The 20,190-nt window shown below is 39.2% G+C and overlaps 1 protein-coding gene across 3 annotated transcripts in view; it reads left to right on the forward strand.

Annotated features, from left to right (window-relative positions):
• Positions 1 to 3,488: 3,488 nt before the first annotated feature.
• C6 (complement C6) overlaps positions 3,489 to 20,190 on the forward strand; it is a 45,396-nt gene continuing 28,694 nt past the window's right edge. Inside the window, exons 1-8 of one of the 3 annotated variants that reach the window (XM_025174732.2) lie at positions 3,503 to 3,575; positions 3,847 to 3,955; positions 7,383 to 7,476; positions 8,852 to 9,032; positions 11,024 to 11,180; positions 16,625 to 16,769; positions 18,770 to 18,911; positions 19,607 to 19,745. In XM_025174732.2, the coding sequence (XP_025030500.1) occupies positions 8,887 to 9,032; positions 11,024 to 11,180; positions 16,625 to 16,769; positions 18,770 to 18,911; positions 19,607 to 19,745 (729 nt within the window). In that variant the 5' untranslated portion in view covers positions 3,503 to 3,575; positions 3,847 to 3,955; positions 7,383 to 7,476; positions 8,852 to 8,886. Of the gene's footprint in view, positions 3,576 to 3,846; positions 3,956 to 7,382; positions 7,477 to 8,851; positions 9,033 to 11,023; positions 11,181 to 16,624; positions 16,770 to 18,769; positions 18,912 to 19,606; positions 19,746 to 20,190 lie in introns of all 3 variants that reach the window. The other 2 variants (XM_025174731.2, XM_007440732.3) reach the window with 2 other exon arrangements.

Here is a 20,190-nt window from a genome sequence, read left to right on the forward strand (position 1 = left end):
CTCTCTCTCTTTATATATATATATATATTTCATTTTAAACTTTGTTGGCCAGTGGGCACTTCTGGAATTTTGTGAGCACTTCATGGACATCTGCACAAAATGACACATGGAGGGAGAGGTTTGCCAGTTCAGGAAATGACTGACATGTTGAGCCTAATCAATCACAAAGCTTTCATTTTCTTGAAGGCACACTGTTCAGGCTAAAGCTGAAAGAAAAGGAATTTCCCCAAGAAACTAAAATAGAGATGGTGGTATCTCTAAGGCATAAAACCATTTTTGGAACCTACAGTTTTCTGTTCCAAAGCACCTTTTGCAGAAATCAAAATGTTCAGGGCAACAGCTGCATGCACAGGGAAAATAACCATCTAAATTCCATACTTCCATGAGGCAAAGCACATCTGTGCATAGATGGACATGCACTCAAAGAAATTAGTTAAAATACAGGTTACCACCAAAAATCAAAAGCAAAAGGGCAAATATACAACCAGAAAAATCAGCTTGCTCACTTACAGATAAATAATGTATTCTTGCTCCTGACTACTTTATTTAGCTCTTCTAGGAAGTTCTTTACTAATGTTCTAGCAGATTCATGTAGAAAAGGAGTATGGTATGAATACATGTGACTATGTCACAAAATCAGGAAAGAGTGATTTATCCATCCTTAAAAGTAGCTCTTCAGAACAAGCAGCCAATATGAATTTTGTGCTCCTGTGTGATAACTAGGATGAGTAGGGTGCTGGTTAGCTTTCAGTTAGCTTCTAACTCACTTCTATATATGTTGATTTATTATTGTAAGCCATCTTGAATGCTCAGGTTCTTGGTGCTCTCTGAGCTTGGTTGTTTTCTTGTAGTATTTCATTACACAGTTAGGTAACATCATCAGCATGAAGGAGAATGGGGTTTGCTGGCTGCTTATTTACAGCTGTTGCCCTGTCAGTCTTGGTGGGTGTGTGGCTGTTGGATGAGATGCATTCTAGGCTGTTTGTTTCTTTCCTAGGCCAACACCCAGATAAACAAGGAACTGTACCAGATAAACAATTAGGGAAGAAAAAAAAATACCCTAATCAAAGAACCATCAAGGAAGAAGCCACACCCCCACCAAGACCGCCAGCAAACCCCTCTCTACCTTGCACTGATGAGGTTACCTAGCTGGGTAGTGAAATATCTGCAAGGAAACAACCAAGCTCAGAGAGCACCAAGATCCAAAAGAAAGAAGTTCCCACTTGACCACAAGGTCATGGAATGCTTTTTAGCCAATCATTCCCTCTCAGACCAACCTATCTTACAAGGTTGTCATGGGGATAAAATGAAGTGCAACCCTCCCCCCAGTGTAATCAGCCTTGACCTCTTAGAGAAAAATACAATAAATAAATAAAAAAAGAATGAGATTGATAAGACATGGAGAAAACAGGACATTTCCAACTTGGAAAATAGTTTGAAAAAAGTATAACTTGTTCCAGTATAATACAGGAGGAGAGCTTGAATATGAAATTTTAAGGCTGAATTGCAATTCTTAGAAAATGGTATTTGGAAGGTTTATTTATTATATTTTAGTCTTGACTTCATTTTTGGTCACCTCAAGGCAATATATGTACTTAATGCTCCCATTGCCCCATAACTACAATCCAGTGAAGGTGGGTTGCCCTGAGAAAGAGTGACTAGCCCAAAGCCACCCAGCCAGCTTTCAGGTCTAAGAAAGGATTAGAACTCACAATGTCCCATTTTCTAACCCAGCAGCACTGTAGCCATCTTGGTTTTATGCCTGGCAAAAGCCTAAATCAGGGATGATACCAAGCTACACAGGTTTAAGGGTTATGCTGGAACCACATGCCAAAAAGTTTCTGGGCCACAGGAAAGACATAGAGAAGATGGAAGAAGACTATATATTATGTCACTTATCACATATTTAAAATAAAATAAAACTAATTTTATACAATTAGTAAAGTTACTCTCAATATATTTAATGTTTTCCCTTCTATAATATCAGACATTATTGGGAAAGATCCTTTCAAGGGGCTTTAAAACCTCCCAACCACCTCTCCTTGGCTCTCTACAGATAGGCTGGACTACAGATTGCAGCAGACTCAAGGAGCTTTAGTCACACATATCTGGAGGATATCAGGACGGGAAAATGTGATTCAGAAGAGCTATCCCAACCATGAGGATGAGAGGAAATCCTTCTCCTGAATCTGGTGAAGCACCAAAGTGCAAGGCCTGAGTGTACTTTCTGATGCTCTAGCAGGAAATTACTATTTTGCAACAGAACTGAAATGAGGCAAGGAAAAGGAGGTTTCCCTTAAATATGATATTTCACAGGCCCTCAGCATCTGTAAACTTTACAAGTTGATTAAGGTACAAGAGGAAGGTTGACGGATTTCCAAGGTTGTATCACTTCATTTATTTACTGGTTAATTAATATCATAACAAAGAAACTTGTGAAATCAGAAGAGAGATTCCTTAATCCTTATTTTACTAAGTAAACAAAACACGATTGCTTTCAAATATTCAAATGTTGGTCAGTACTGAAAGTTCAAAATAATAAAACATTATCCATCCATCCATCCATCCATCCATCCATCCATCCATCCATCCATCCATCCATCCATCCATCTCTCTCTCTCTCTCTCTCTCTCTCTCTCTCTCTCTCTCTCTCTCATCTATCTATCTATGGAATTGGTGTGACTGGAAGAAAAAAGTTCCTGATTTGATTAGCAGGAGCACATATTAAGAAAAAACCTTACTACAAATCATATATTTGCAGACAACTTGCTATCCAACCTTTGCTTGAAAATCTCCAGTGATGGAGCACCCATGACTCCAGGAGGCAGGCTGTTCTGTACTGTTTCACTGCTTGAATCACTGTTATTCAGCTGAAGCAATAATGATGTCCTCTGCATCATGACCTCATTGAAAAAATGAGGTCATGATGCCTATGACATCACTTGTCATTTATAATCCTCAGCATAAAGATACAGCACAAATATAACTGCTTGGGGAAAAGTTGCACAGAGAAAATTATTGATTGTATGTTTAAGTTACCTAATAATGGACATTCTAACTGATGGGACACAGTTGGCATTTTCCTGTTCTTGTGAAGTTATAACATAAACTTTTTATTGTACATTGCCCAGAGTCACTCCTTGAGTGAGATGGGCGGTGACTAAATCTGAAATATAAATAAATAAATAAATAAATATTTTATACTGAGGGCCCCTATGGTTAAATGGTTAGTGATTAAATGGTAGGCAATGTGATTCTATGGATTCACTGCAGCAACCATAAGGTGCTCTATAGTTACCTATTATTATTACTTTTGTTTTTTCAAAAATGAGTGGCAGTGCTTCAGAATGAAGGGCTGCCCTCCAGCCACCTAAAGATTGATTTCATTTGGGCTTACTTCTATTATGGGATTGCATGCTTAGTTACAGTTTAATTGAATGTAAACAAAACCTTGGAGTTGCACCATCACTTGCTCAGGTGAGCTGAGGTGAGCACTGCTCTTAGCCATACTGAATCTGTTTCATGCAGCTGCCTTGGGTGAATTGTTATAGTCCAGCTGTGGTCAGATAGAAAAGGTAAGTTTAAATGCATTCATGTATATGACATGACCTGTACAGTTATGATGAATGAAAATATCTCTGGCATTTATTATGTTTCTTCTAAAATAGCACCTCACCTAAATTACCAGGGATGCAGCTCGAAAGAGAAAGATTAGTCTTTGGCTGGTGTGGCATACTGACTTCAAAGCTGAGAAAGAATTGAGAGAAGTTGTAGTTCCCATGTAATTACTACTGTAATGAAATCTAATTCTCTCTCTCTCTCTCTCTCTCTCTCTCTGTCACACAGACACACACACACATGTACTTGCTCAGAAGTAAGGCACATTTAACCCCTGGAAATCATTTAACTAATATACGTTTCTATCACCAGCATCTTGGAAGATATCGTTATTTATGTATGTATTTGGTTTTATTGTATTTTTATACTATTTTTATTCTATTTTAACTAATATTTATTTGTTGTTTTTATTGTAAACTGCCCAGAGTCACTTCCTCGTGAGATGGGCGGTGACTAAATCTGAAATATAAATAAATAAATAAACCAACCAACCAACCAACTAATCTGAGGCTATAAACCTGAATGTTGGGTCTACGGAAGGTACTGGAAAGCAATGCATAACAATCATGCTTTGTTCTTTTTAATGGACCTGGATGGTATTTGAAGGAACAATCGTTTCTTAAGAAGGAATGAAGCCTGATCAGTTTTAGGGGATTTTTTTCCCTATAGGTATCAAACCAAAAGTATTTATGCAAACTGCCTAGAAGTCCTGCCTCCTCAGTAGAAGCAATCCATGCATAGACAGATACAGTCCAGACTGTAATCTAGTGAACAATAAATGAAACAATAGCCTCTTGAATTGCCTGGTAACAATAGCTTGCCACTCTATCTTGTTCTTTCAAGTCTTGTAAAATCTTCATCTTGATTCTCAGCCTTCTCTTAGACCACATGAGCTTGGTTATTTGTGTCTGCCACTCCTTTAGTATCTTGTGTGGAATAATTATCGAAATCATCTGAACTAAGAAATTAAGCCTTTGTAAAATGTTCATTTTCACCTCTACAGTTCTTCCTAGCCCAGGCAATGTTAACTTTCTCTATCTTAGGATATCTGTCATTATATTACTCCAAGTCTGCAAATCATCATCCTTAAATAAATCTTTGTTGTATTTTGTTAAAGAAATTCTCAGGTACCTAATCTATGTTTGATGTTTGAGATAAATAAATATAGACTAGGGGGATTTGTCACAAACAACTTTTGGGGTATAATCTTTTCAACAAATAAGTTCATATTCCCTAATGTTTTGAGGGGAGAGAATTACACAATAATAACGTATTTGCAGAAATGGCCCTAAACCTGAAACATTTTAAGAAAATCCGCATGCTGGAAGAGCTGTCTTGAAATTTTGAGACGATGGAAGCATTTTGCTTTCTCACACTTGTTTTTCTTTTCTTTTTGCATTTTCTGCAAAAATGGTATAAATTGCAGATATATCCCCAGGCAGGAATCCTGTCATATGAATTTATGTCAAGGGAAAAATAGTTTCTGCTATGTACTATTTTTTTGTTGTTAATGTTGTCTTCTCAGTTGGTACCAGTCATAAAAAATGCACTAAACAAGTGGCTGATGATGGAAATGAAATGCCCATTAGCAGAAACAGACAACCTTGAGCGCTGAGCTTCCTCTGAAGCAAATACCTAGTCCTTCACCTTGTTCTCAGGTCCCACAAGCTTCACCAATATTCTTCCTACTCGTAACTAAGCAAATGGAAGCTGGAAAAGTCCTGTAGTACATCCTTCTGCTTCTCACAGTCAACAGTTATTTGATTAGTGCATTCCAATAAAATTAATCAGTGGGATCACAACTGAGAGCTTTCAGCCGCGAAACTCCCCCCCCCCTTTTTTCTTCCTTCTTTCATCCCTTCTGGACTTCTCTGATATAAAGAGCAGAGAAAGGGAAAGGTTTGTGTAGGCGTCCTATCTCTCCTGATATCCAAATGACTAAAAAGAAAAAACATCAGGAAAGTATAGGTAGAGATTCTGTAGGCTTGCTTCAGAGGACCCTTGCCTTGACTTAAAGGTTTCTGGAAACTTTCTGAATCAACTTGGCTCATCCCTAGTAAGAAATACTCAATTCTTTATATGGGGGATTCTTCCATTATTTTCAGTTTCAAAACTATAATTAAGTTCCAAATGAACCTATTTGCAATAATGTATTATGGATGTGGGGAAAATAATAGGTGAAATTTAAAAAGTCAGAAACTTTGATTACCATTTTAAAATGTGGATGGCATTCCTTAGTAATTTTGGGAAGGACGGTGGTGTTCCTTATGCTTTCTTAGTTGAATTTTATCTTTGGCTCTTCTCCTATATCTTTAAAAATATCTCCATAGTTAAAAACTACAAAGATAAACCACTTTCTAACATTGCCATCAAGCAATGGTAAGGTAGCAGCTTTACTAGCTTGATTTCTGATTTCTTTTCCTTTTTGAATTTTATTTAAAAGACTATGAATTTAAACAGTATGATTAAAAAAGAAAGATATAAAAAAGGTATAAGAAAACAAAAAATAAGGTACAGATGGCTACCCTGATTGGACTTGAAATGGAACATTCTTGGTTCATACAATACAAATCACTAACAGAACTATAAACAGTAAACAATACATTAAATTAACACTGAAGATTATGTGTTGTAGTAGAAATCTAATTCTGTGGAAAAGAACATCCAAACCTTGGTTGTGGCACAAAACCAGCTATAACATTATGTATAACCATTATAACCCAAGAATGGTTTCCAATTAGAATTCAGTTCTGCATCAGATTTATTTTTTATATAGAGATTAGTCTTGACATTGTATTTCTGGTTTCAAGCTAATAAAGCAATAAGTTAATAGATAATTTTAGGTAATCCAGAAATCCAGATACACTCTTTGAAATGTACACTGATTAAAAACCATTAGACAATGCTACAGCAATGTAAGATGATATAAAAACTAAATATGATGAAGGATCATGAATAAAAGTGAGCAATGAGATGAATAATGGTAACATCATTTGATTAATTACTGAAGTGTTACATATTCATTGTTGATAAGATCTCTCTATAGATGTCAAATTCAGGTAAAAAGTATCACAAGGAACATTCTTGAGATGTCTAGTTATACTGGGGTAAGTAGGCAGGTACATCCCTGACTATTAATCTTAGCTACAAGGACAGGCTAGCCCCACCAGAAGTATAGGGAGCAGATCTTGGCATCCAGAAGTTCCACCCCACTATAAAAATGGAAATGGGAGGAAATTTTGCCCAGTTGACTGTTGTTCTTGTATGTGCTGTCAGCATCATGGGGACATGGTGGTGTGTGTGTGTGCATGTGTGTGTGTGTGTGTCTGTGTGTGTGAAGGATGGGGCAAAGGGGAAAATCCAAGGTGTGTCAAGTGACACAATTAGCCTTGAGACAGATGACTTTGTAAGTAGGTGTGTGAGCTTCTCTAGAGCTTCTTGGAGAACAATAATAATGCCCAAAGGTTGCATGCAAGTTTTGGTCATCAGTGATATAGACAGTGGGGCCAGAAAACAAAGACACAAGATGCTTAGTGCTTACTTCTGTAAGGAGACACAAAGTCAAACCAGGGAAAACTCAGTGGTTCTCTTTGAAAGAATTATCTGGGAGTTCTCACCCTGCTACAGCTGGAACTAGAGGCCTGTATTAACAAAGTGTTCTAAGTGTGAACTTAAACTTGGGGCATCTGTGGGGTGGTGGTCAAAAAACCAAAAGCTACAATGGCAGCTGCCATCTTGACTTTTTTAATCCCCCACCCACCCAGGTGCTTTTGCTTAAACTGCTCTGGACCTTCCAATTTTGAACTGGCCCATCCAACTCTAAGGAGGCAAATGCTGACTACTCAACAAATTCATTAGGTATGCTGATGAGTATCAATTTGTTTATATAACAAATTACTTTAAAACCTCAAAATAAGCTGAAAAATAATTATCATGTCCTAGGGGTTACAGATTTTTGATGGCACTTAATATACAAAATGAAAAAGGCTTGTATATTAAAGCTGTGGTTCAGCATTATTGGCCTGTCAATCAGTTCTGTCCTGTGGCATGTGACCTGTTGTCCCTCCTGAATTTGCTTTCCCACCCATCCCAGCCCATCAAGAGGGTTCCAAAACAGGCAATCCCCAGTTTAAGAACAAGTTCCGTTCCCAAGGTCTGTTCTTAAGTCAAATTTGTATGTAAGAAGGAACAGTATAATTGTTCAATACTGTATAAGTAGTATTGTGTAATGAACTCCAACTGTTGCGTATTTAACTTGAATCATTGTGTATTTAACTCAAATTTTGCTGCAATAGGCTCTGTTCTTAATTATGGGTCATCCTTAAACTGGGCGTTCTTAACCTGGGGACTATCTGTACTTACCCTCTCAATGGGTAGAAGATGCGGAGCAGGAAGAGCCTTGAGCATTTGTTAAGCAGTTACTTGCTCAGCACTTCAGATTAGATCTGTGCAGACAGAAACATCGTTTTTGAAAAATTGTACTTCAACTGTTGCAATGCCCTTTTCTGGTAAAAAGAGAAATGCAAAATTGCACATAGTAATGGAAAATGCATATGAGCATGGTTATATGAATGAGTATAACTCACAAAAATGCTTTATATTGGGCAAATTTGCTTGCAAGAAAATGGGTCTATTAGGCAAAAGTGCATATAATACATGGGTATGCCAACTTTAAAAAAAAGATCCCAACATTGACATGGCAAAAGGACAAACTGGATTTAAAATGAGAACCTGGAATACTTCAGTCCCCCTCTGATTGTTCCTTTTCAGAAATTAGAGTGCTTGGATAACTCCTTTGCTGCTAAGGTATAACAAAAACAACAGCAATTACATTTTGGGATGGCTTATCCTCTTATGTTCCGTGTACTTTTCATAGCTTTTCATAGTTTTAATGACCTGTTTTATATGCATTTATTAGTTTTCTTTTTAATTGACTGCGTGAACCACCCAGAGTCACTTTCTTGTGGGGCCGTACAAATATGATAAACAAACAAGCGAGCAAGCAAACACATTTTAATGTACTTTTACCTTTGGAGAACCTCTGACTTTTCCTGGTGGTTGTGCTCAATGAGTCAGCAGTCCTACTATGGTTTCATTCAACAGTTATCACAGCTGGACCCAGCTTTAGATTGCTCCTTGCAATGCGTGATGCAGCACACCAGTTCTTCAGCTGCCATAGCATTAAGACAGATATCAAGCTGTTCTAACTGCATTTTGCTTGTCTGCACTGTAGGCTTCGTTGACTTTGACTGCTTCTGGCTGGCAGTCATGGACAAAACATATAATTGGCTATTCCTCATTTTGCTGCATGCTGTAATTGAAAATAGCGAGGGGTGCTACTGCGACCATTATCCATGGACTCCCTGGTCTGGCTGTTCAAGGACCTGCAATTATGGAACTCAAAATAGGCATAGGTAAGTGGGGAATGCCATGGTGATCTCAGAACTGATACATTTTTATCATTCAATCGCCTTAAAAGGCTATCAAAGGCCTCTGACATTTCCCCAACTTGAATGCCTTCAAAAGTTGGATTAAAGCTACTGTTGCCTCAGTTGGTAATGATGGATGTTGTAATGCAATGCATCCAAAGGGTACCAGGATGGGGAAGGCTGTATTATTTAAGACTGACATAACGCTCTTATGCAATGGCCACTGTTTAATCTTATGATACAATAATTCCTGCATGAAAGTTGTACAGAGAGTCCTCACTTAATGACCACAATTGGGACTGGCAACTCCATGGCTAAGTGACATGGTCATTAAGTGAGACATCACGTGACTGTGACTTGTGATTTTTCTGCCAGCTTCTCCATGGCATCTGCTTGTGGGAAGCCAACTGTAAAACGCATAAATGGTAATCATATGACTGTGGGACACTGTGATGGCTGTATGTGCGAGGACCGGTTGTAAAATTACTTTTTCAACACCTTTGTAACTTTGAATGGTTGCTAAACAGGGCAGTTGTTAAGTGAAGACTACCTGTATTTAGGAGGTATCTGAGTTTCTGACAAAAGGTTCAAGAAGAAGGCTTCCAACAGCATCCTCAGGAGCTGACAATGGCAAAGGGCAGAATGATAAGAGCAGTTTGCCCCATTGCGCGGCAAGGTTCAATGCTTCGGCACATGTGTCGTGACATTGCAGGGGCAAAGCTTGCAGTATGACAGAGTAACACCACCTTTGCCGTTTTGACAAAAGTAGCATCTCTTGCGGACACTTGTGAATGCGTCCACATTTTTGACAATAAAAATGACAAGGTGGAAAGAAAAAAAAATCTTTCAAAGATGGCGGGCAGAGCAACCAATAGCTCATTTGCCAATGTTCATTGTTCTAGATCAGTGTTTTCAACTGATGCTTTTCAGTGTTGTTTTCAGTGTTTTTCAACTGCGAGGCCAGGGGTGCCTGCTGCTGGGCGAGGAGGGTGTGAGTGACTTACTGAAGCAACTTGCAACCTGTCCTGCCAGCTTCCCCATTGACTTTGCTTGTGGGAAGCTGGCAGGAAAGGTCGCAAATGGCGATCACGTGACCACAGGACACTGCAACCATGGTAAGTGTGAGCCAGTTGCCAAGTGCCCAGATCAAGATCACATGATAACAGGGTGCTGGGATGGCCAGAACTTCAAGGACCGGTCGTAAGTATCACTCATTCAGCACTGCTTGTCAGGCCTAGCCCAAAGAACTCCTGGAGACCATGCAGGTTCAATCAGCAAGGTTTATTTGCCAGCACCTGTTTACAGAAATCTTTTCAGACTGACCAGTAGTTCCCAGGCACAAGTCTCTACTATCTTCTGGAATGTTTAGGGATGCGCCAGCTTTTTCCGCTTATCTCCAGAGCGTTGCTCTGAATGGTCACTGAACGAGTGGTAATTAAACAAGGACTGCTTATATCGACCTTTTTTTTCCTTTCTAATCCAGTTGGTTCTCTGCCTCACAAGGATTTGAAAGACTGTGCCATTAATGGAGGGGTGCTAAGCTAAACAACCCTGTTCCACAACTTTTTCAAAACACCCTTTCTTAATCACTAGTTTTCATTGTTCTAAAAAAAAAAGCTGTACAAGCTCTGTTACAGGTATTTCCACATAAAGTTAATCTGCTTATTGTTCTCTAGCCCCTTGTCTCATCAGCCTCTGCACAGCATGGAAAACTCCCATTTGTTTCAGTCCATTCTCATGCCAGGCCCATATATGAAGCCACTCTCCTTTATGGGTGGCAGGGATTTCCAGAATCCCAGTCCCATTTTGGGATACTCAAGATCGAATGTCTTCCAGTGCCTTGATGTTCTGGACCATCTAACTGCATCCTAAACTGCAGAAATGCTTTGTCCTTTTCAGCAAATAGATTCCATGAAACTTATTTTCCTTGGCTTAGCAGATCCTCCTGGTCACAATAATGCTTTTTGGAATTCTAGGCAAATCAGGATGGATGAGTATTACCAAAAAAACTTCTGTGCACAACTTTGCACTACGCAGGAATCCAGACCCTGTAACCAGCAGAAATGCCCAATCAACTGCCGGCTTGGAGACTTTGGTCCCTGGTCAGAATGTGATCCATGTGTTAAAAAACAAGTAAGTAAAAATGTAAATTGGGAAGTATATAGGTAGATGTAGAGAGTAAGGAAATTGATCTTGAATGAGATATGCAGGAACCATTGCTTTGGGAAAAGAGGCTAACACATATTTTAAGTCCCGAACAGCCAGATAACATTTGGAAGAAGCTCCAGCAGATGCCTCCCTAATTCACTGGAGTATAAGGAGGAGGAGGAGGAGGAGGAGGAGGAGGAGGAGGAGGAGGAGGAGGAGGAGGAGGAGGAGGAGGAAGAGGAGGAGGTTACAGTCTTGTAAGATTCTGTTACTATATCCAACCTCAATAAAAGTAGTTTTAGCCTTTCTGCAGAGTTGATTTCCTGGTCTGGTCTATCTAGTGGGGCTGACATCAATCTTGCAAGTCTCATGCTCTCGTTCAAGAGACGCTGAAGGGCTTGCTTTTAATAGAGATGGCCTCCAATCTTCAGGACTCAGCACTGTCTGCTGAGCACTTTGCTATAGCATTATTGCAACATCACCACCAACTTTACAAGTAACTAACTTGCCGAATGCCACGATGCAACTAACACAACAGTTGGGACAGAATTTACTTCAGCCAGCGGCAGCACAGCAGCCTGCACACAGAGGGTATTTCTGCGTTCTCATGGGAGTTTATCAGAGAAGTTTGGAGGAGACCGAGACCAATTCCTTCCTCACCCCCCCCCCCTTTCTCTTTCTCTCTGTCTCTCTATTAAGGATTTTAATTACAATAATAATTGTACAATTATACAAACTAAAAGAAAGAAAGAATAGAAAGAAAGAGTGAATGGTGCAAAGGAGAAGAAAAAACTGTAGAAAAAGAAAAGGAAAGAAAAGTAAGAATATAGTAAAGAAAGAGAAAAGAAATATATAAAGACATGATTTCCAGCTTTCATCACAAGAATAAACAATTTTTGTAATTCTTCACCCCCTCTTAATTTACAACCAATGATCTCTTCATCCCATATCCCATCTCTTATCTATAGACAAATCCATAAAACATCATCTTTTCAGTCCTAGTGTCAACTGATAGTCCATTAAGGGTTACCAGAAATAATTTTTTTAAAATTTTAATCTTGATCAAATAAAACAACTGTATATCCCTTCCTTTTACTTCTAACAGTCTTAATCTTTAGTCAATTCAAATAATGTCATAGGGTTTGATTTCTTTTCATTTCTTCTTTGTCACTTCTCACAAGATTCTTCAAAGCTTTAACAAGCCTCTTTTGTAAATCCAGTATAAAAAATTATCCAGGTCACTGTCTTGGTTTATTATTTGTATTTCCCTTTTGATTTTTAAAACAACAACCAGTTTCTTTTGTATGTCCAGTGAAACATCCTTTTCCATTTCATTCTTGTAGCCTGTCATTTGTAGATCCACTTTCGATGCCTTCTCTGTCTTCTCAAATAAAACTTGTTCCTCATCTGTCATTTCTTCTATAACATCTTTTGGACACAGTCTATCCATAGAAGCAAACATCGCTTTTGACATTGTTGATACTAACTTCTGATTCCATTTTTCAAAAGTGTCCTTCAGTATTTTCAATGTTAAAATGTTTTGTGTTATTTTATAAGTCCCAGTTAATTAGGTGTTAATCAGGCTTGTATATTTTTCTTCTTTAATTAAAATCTTTACTTACTTCTAGTGTCCAATTTTTAAAATTGCCCATCTTTATTTTGTTTTGCAAAAGTCCAAACAAATCTATTTCCCATGGGAAGGATTCTTTATAATTAATTCCCAAATCTTATTCCAAATTTATCTGGACCCTTAATCTTTTTATCACTTTCTAAGATCAAAGTCTTATTTAGCTTTTTGCTATTTCAATTTTTAAAAAAAAATTAAACTTATGATTAAAATTTTCTTTCATTAAGGATTGAAGGCAAATTCACCTGGCATTTTCATACTTCTCAATCAGAATATGTCTAATAGCTTAAAAGTGGTTAACAAGCAATTTCCAAATGTGATTAGAAATGGAAGTTTGCAAACTTAGTGTCCTTTAAAAGGCACCAACCATGGTTGCAAGTGAGATAGTTATTCCCATTGTCTTCCAGTGCTGAAAGTCTCCTGGGGACCACTGTCTTGTGGTCTCATGAGGATCAACTGCATGAGTGCATGTAGATGATCTCCTGTCCTTTCCTTGTCCAGAGAGGTTCCAAAGAGCCGGTCTACTCACTGGCTCTTTGTTCTTTACCGCAGTCATTGGCTTGGAGTCAAGGTCATGCCACAGTCAAGGTCATGGAGCCGTCTTCAGTCCACCATTTCTTCCTCTGGAAATCAAGACCAAGACCAATTCCTGATCTTTATAACTCAGTGTGAACTGTTTATGGCAGGTTGAACAACAGAGTTTCCCACAGATCATATCAAAGTGACTTACATGCTGAATTTGCTGACAGAAGGGGAACTGAAATGGACAATACTTACCATTTACAGCAATGACCTCATGCTGGACAATTATCAAAACTTTATGCAAAGATTTAGAAGTTCCTTTGATCATTCCATGAGGCACCTAACCACCAGCCATGAACTTTACCAACTGAGACAAGGTCAGTGTAAAGTGTGGGCATATGCATCAGATTTTAAATAATTTTCCAGAGATCTGGGATGGAACAATCTGGCTCTGACTGATTTAAAGGACTTGCTGCTGAACTGAGAGATGAACTGGTGAGACGAGTGTCCCAGAAAATTTGGAAGAGCTGTTCCAACATTACATAATAATAGATGGCTGACTGTAAGAGTTGAGGTTGGGGAGAAATGCAAAGGGAAGAGGTTTTGCAGCCTCTCTTCTCCCATGGTCCCCTCCTGATAGCTTCCTTGGAATCCAGTGATGGAGAAGCCATGCAAATTGGAGCAGTCAGAAGATCTCTGTCAACAGAAGAGAAACAGAAAAGAAGGGAGTTAGGTTTATGCTTTTACTCTGGAGCTCTTAGGCTTATAGGCATATCCTGCACAGCTAAAATTCATGCCTCTGACTCAGCTATGAAATCCTGCACCTTCTATTGACATAGAAGCAGTTTCCACCTCCCCTTTGTTTGCCCGATGACTCTGTAACTAGATCTCCCCTATAGAGATAAAAGCCTGAAAGTTGTAAGGGTCTATCTTCCAGTAAGTGATTAAGCCACATTTCAGTGAAACAAAGGGCTGCAGCATTTGAGAAGTCAGAGTTATTCTGAGTTAAAATGAATAGTTCGTCCATTTTGTTGACTAGTGAATGTATATTTGTTAAATATATTGAGGGAAAAGGAGTTCTAGTTTGTTGCTTTCTAAGTCTTATCAAGATTCCAGCTCGCTTTACCCTTCATCGGTATCTCATATGTTTTCACTGAGCTCCCAAACTGCTGCCAACGAAACCACTGCCGAAGCCAAGGGAAGCCGCTGCCCCCAAGGTCAGAAAGTCCACAATAGCACTCCCACAGCCACGAAAAACAGGAGGAATTGTATAAGCAGAAAACTGTCTAATATTTAAAAGTTCATTCCTAGAATATGTAATCTGCAATGAACTGCAGAATACAAAGAAAAACACCAAACCCACCAAGGAACGTTTCACCGAGGCTGCCATTCGTGGCGCCATCTTGAGACAAAAAAGGATTCGAAATGGAGATGAGTCAGCATATAGATGGGAGGTTCAACAACTGGTCTTGTGGTGTGGTTATAATAACTTGGAACTGAATACACTTAAAACCGTGGAGATGATTGTGGATTTTAGGAAGAATCCTTCTAATACCCCTCCCCTTACCATACTTGACAGCCCAGTATCAGTGGTAGAGTCCTTCAAGTTCCTGGGTTCTATACTTTCCCAAGACCTGAAATGGATGCTTAACATTACAGCCATCATTAAAAAGGCACAACAAAGGATGTTCTTCCTGCATCAACTTAGGAAGTTTAAATTATCCCAGGAGCTCTTGGTACAGTTTTACAGGGGGACCATTGAGTCTGTTATCTGTTCCTCTATAACTGTCTGGTTTGATTCTGCAACCAAACAGGACAGACTCAGACTCCAACGGATAGTTAAGTCTGCAGAAAGGATAATTGCAACCCACCTGCCTTCTATAGAAGAACTGTGAGGGTCAAAAGGAGGGCAGAGAGGATATCTGCAGACTCTTCCCATCCTGGTTATAAACTGTTTCAACTTCTTCCTTTAGGACAGCGCTACAGAGCACCATATGTTAAAACATCTAGATACTGGAACAGTTTTTTCCCTTGTGCCATTGCTCTGTTAAACACTACATGATACAATATGTGCTGGACAGTGGCTTCTCCCTTTGGAAAAGTTATTTTACTGTGTAGTGTTACTGTTTACTATCATTCCTTTTTTTGCTGCTATCCAAACGCTCTGTTGCTTTTGCTGTTCATCACCAAAGACAAATTCCTTGTATATATTTTATACTTGGTCATTAAAGTAAAGTATTCTGTATTCTTTGGATCTACAGGCCACTTGGCAAGCAAGTGCCCAACTCATTTCAAGGCCACAGTGTCAGGAAATTTTTTAGGTCCATCTCCCAAGAGCTCCCAAGAGCTCTGAAGGGGGCCCCTCAAGCAATTAAGGACAGCTCAGATAGATGTTGTTCCTGTTACTCTTTATTTAGATTCAAGTAACAAAGTACCCTTGGGAGCAACTGCTAATTTCATAGAAGAGACCACAGTACAAAAGTTAAGTTTAACCACCCAGACACTCCAAAGCCAACAGTGGTAGATCCAATAGATCAGTGTTTCTCAACCTTGGCAACTTTAAGACTTGAGGCTGGGGAATTCTCGAAGTTGAAGTCCACATGTCTTAAAGTTGCCAAGGTTGAGAAACACTGCAATAGATGGACAGATGCCGCAAAAAGGACTAGTGTTGTGCTTCCTTGCAAGTACCTTAAGAATCGAGTGGCTGCAGTTACATAATCCAGATGTGGGCTGGGCACAAGGAGCCATTTTATTCTCATCCCCAGAATGTCAACAACACTGATTGCCCCCATGACCCAATCCCGCACAGCAACTGACCTACCTGTCCAGTGAAATACTCAGATTTTGCAGATGTGTTTGCGGACAAAGAGGCAAATATTCTTTTGGATGGCTATCTCTCAAATAGGCAGTGCCCAACGTCTGTTTGAGAGATAGCCATCTCAGAGGAATCTTTGGATGAAAATGGGAAAAAAGGGTTTATTCAGCTTTTCAAATCTCCATCATCTGTACCAACCTTTTTTGTCCCCAGGACAGAAGTGGGGTGTTAGAGCAGTTCATGACTATAAGCTCCTTGACCAGGTGAAAGTCGGGGACCACAGCCCTCATGACCTCTTATCCAAGTACTAATCAAGTCCGATCCTGTTAATTTTTTTTTTTTTTTTGAGATCAGCCAAGGTGGGTTAGGTGCTGCCAACTGCTTCATTCTCTTCTTTAAAAGTACCTGGCTAAAACCCTCTCTCCCCACTTTTTGCCCTTGAATGGACATCCTTCTGTTTTTCAGTTTCATACCAGATCCATTAACCAAGTAGCTCAGTTTAAAGGACAACCGTGCGATGAACCTTTGGTGGAGTCACGTCCGTGCTTTCCCACAAAACGTTGCAACATGGAGGAAATAAACTGTGGCAACAAATTCCATTGTGAAAATGGTAACTATTGAAAGTGTCTTCCTTTTTCTTTCATGATTTTGATGCACTGTAAATACAAATAATTGAATCTTTTAAAAAAAATGCTCAACAAAATCTTCCAGGTTGAAAAGAACAAGAGAAGGGATATGGAATTCTTTCATATTTGCATGATCTGCAAGTTGATTTTCACTTCTTATGTTTCATAGCTGTGGCTCAAAAAGACACTGCTCTTAGAACCTACTCAGGCTAGTGATTCATGGAGGAATGAGAATATTCAAAGGAAATTCGTTTTGCTGCCTAATTGTTGCAACAGCTCCCCAATTCCTTTTAGGAGCAGTGTAGGTGACTTTCAAATCCCCTTTGCAATCCGCACTATCCTATAAAAAAATTCCATTGAAATTGGGCTGTAGATTAGGGGAAATTAGATAATAATAATAATTTAATAATTTATTCAATTTATATGCCACCCAAATCCCAGCGACTCTAAATTATAGAAGTTTGGTAATAAGCAAAACAAAAAAAGTGAGTAAACGATAGAATGGATTTAATAATCTAAAGAAGCACCTCTTATCCTCCCAAATCCTGGAAATATTGGCCCTATCCATCACTGTATCATTATTTTATTCTCTACTGCCCTTGACCACTAAACATACCACTCAAAAATATACGGCAATTTCCAGCAATTGAAAGAAGAAAGCAAAATATGATAAATTATGCAACAGGTGTTGGCTTTTTTCTCTTTTCTCTTTTCTTACTGTATTAGTTTCTTACTGTAGAAGAAGCTGTTCCCAGTAATAAGAGTGCGGACAATGCCTGCTGATCTTCAGGACTGCTGGTCTTGAAATAAACCCTTGCGGAGGGTTGGGCCTGGCTTTTGTCATGTGGTATATTGATCACAAACATCAGCTAGTGGAGAAAGTAACCCTTCCTCCCCTCACTTCCTTGGACATAATTCCTTGGGCTGTCATGCCAGTAAGGTTGCCCTGTCCTGCCGCTATACTGATCCAGGGTTTCAGCTCTGTCTGGATCGGTTGTCCCTAAAGCTGTCCAGATGAAATGATCATTCCTTCCAGCAAGGCCATCCATATCTGGACTATTCTACTTCTTTATAATTTTGCAGGAATTATAAACTAATACAAGCTGAGCTAGAAGCACTAGATTGAAAGACTCAGAAAATTAGGACCATCAGCTGTGCACTGGCCCCACTTAGTGACATTGATAGGCTGTGTTTGTCCTGTAGTGAAGGTGGATGTGGAATGCTGAAGATGAAAAGGGGCTGTGTCTGAATATGCTAAGAAGACAGATTAAAAGACCTAATAGACGAAGGTGTATTGAAAAGCTATGAAATCAAGGATGTACATCAGTGTTGTCCAAACTTGGCCACTTTAAGATGAGTGGACTTCAACTCCCAGAATTCCCCAGACAGCATGGCATAGCAAGTTTGGACAACACTGATGTACATAAAAATGAGCAGCTGATGATGTGAAAGCGAAACTGGCAAATTCTCCCAGAGTCCCTGGGCACAGAGCCCAACTACCTCAGGCTGGGGTTTGGGAGTGGCAGGAACCCCTCCAGATGTGGAGAAGTTTTCAACAGAGAAGGGATGTGTGATGGCCATGGCTGAGAGCAATTCTCCCATTCTTTGGCACTCCTTTCAAGTTCTTGGCCTCCTCCCTTGAAGTATGATGTAAAATCATAGGTTTCTATGGTTCCCTCCACCCGCAAGGGGAGTAGGGAAATTATATCCTGTCTATTTTCAGTGACAGTTGAAGAGTCAACCCACTATTACTGGCTCCCAGGCTCTGAACGATAATAACAAAAGTCACTTTTTGTGAGATGGGCGGTATCTAAATTTGAAATATAAATAAATAAATAAATAAATAAGGCTACATATTCAGAATATTTCTTTCTTGCATAATAATGTAAGCTTTCATGAAAGCATACATTCCTTATGGAGTTTGCTTGTCTGCTTTTCTTTAAAAAATATGACTTCTGACTCCTGTTTTTTCTGTTGGCACCAGGTCATTGCATTAGCCAGAACCTGAAATGCAACGGAGAAAATGATTGTGAGGACAATTCAGACGAAAGGAACTGTCCGCGTGTGCGGCCCGTGTGTGCTAGAAGACATGACAGCATCCCTGGCGTGCACTTAATGGGCCATGGGTAAGCCATGCTTAAGCTGCTCAGGGGAAGCTGAATTCTGCAGAGGGCAAAGAGAAGTAAGAAACAGTAATTCAAAGGAATTAAGGGATAAGTTAAGAAAAAGAAAAGGAAACTAGTTTATATAAAGACCATTCATTATTCTGCTCCATGCTTTTCTGACCTTACAAACTATCTTGGCTTCCACCATATCTATACACTGCTCCAAACATTGCCATTTATTCTTTAGCTATACATTAAGATGCTCAATTTCATTTAGAGCCAATTATCTGAGAAGGGAAGAAGAGAGAAAGAGAGATTGCAAGAAGACATTTAGAAAAGAACTTGGACAGATGAGAACAGGGGGGGGGGGGGAAGAGGATCTAGTCTAGCTTTATCCAACTTGATGCCCTCCCAATATTTTGGACTACAATTCCCATCAGCCCTGGACAATAGGGCAGGTATGGCTAGGTATCATGGATTTGTAATCCAAATATCTGGAGGTCACCAGGAAACATTAAAAGTATTCATGGTTTTAAGGAATAAACTTTCAGTCTGTTTGCTCTATTGTCCCATAAGCATGTGGCTTTATTTATTCTTTAGCAAAACACCACTTTAAGCAGAACCCCTCCCTCCCTCCCTCCTACTATGAATAACTAAGAAACTGATCCATGGTGCTTTCTGTGACCAGATGCAAAATTCCTATTGTTTTCCCTTAGATATCATATTCTGGCAGGAAAGAATCGAGGTGAAATCCTCCGTAATTCTTTCAATGGAGGCAAGTGCATACTTGTCAAGAGCAACGACATGAGGAACACATATCGTGTTCCTGCAAACGTACAGTCTGTTTCCTTTCAGGTAACTGTCAAAAAATATTAAGTGTGTTGGCTGTGGTCACTGTAAGCATGAGCTTTATTCACCAAAATCTATCTATCTATCTATCTATCTATCTATCTATCTATCTATCTATCTATCTATCTATCTATCTATCTATCTATTTAGATCTATCTATCTATCATCATTCATGAGTACAGATGCTTTACAAAAAGTTCTAGAAGTGTCTATGGGGCAGTGTTTCTCAGCCTTGGCCATTTGAAGATGTGTGGACTTCAACTCCCAATTGGCCAAGGTTGAGAAACACTGCTGTAGGGTATGATCAAAACAGTCAAGGTAGTGTCCATGATGGTGCAATAGGAGCTGTGGTTTTTTTTTTATGCACATCGAGCACATACACTTAGCAAACTCAAAGGGCACTTTCAGATATCTTTTATCTTCTGCTAAATTAAGAACAGCACATTCTTGC

Source organism: Python bivittatus, unplaced genomic scaffold, assembly GCF_059951505.1.
Source record: "Python bivittatus isolate LINGU-HERP-01145 unplaced genomic scaffold, Pbiv_v1 ctg000570_np1212, whole genome shotgun sequence".
Taxonomy (NCBI): Eukaryota; Metazoa; Chordata; class Lepidosauria; order Squamata; family Pythonidae; genus Python; species Python bivittatus.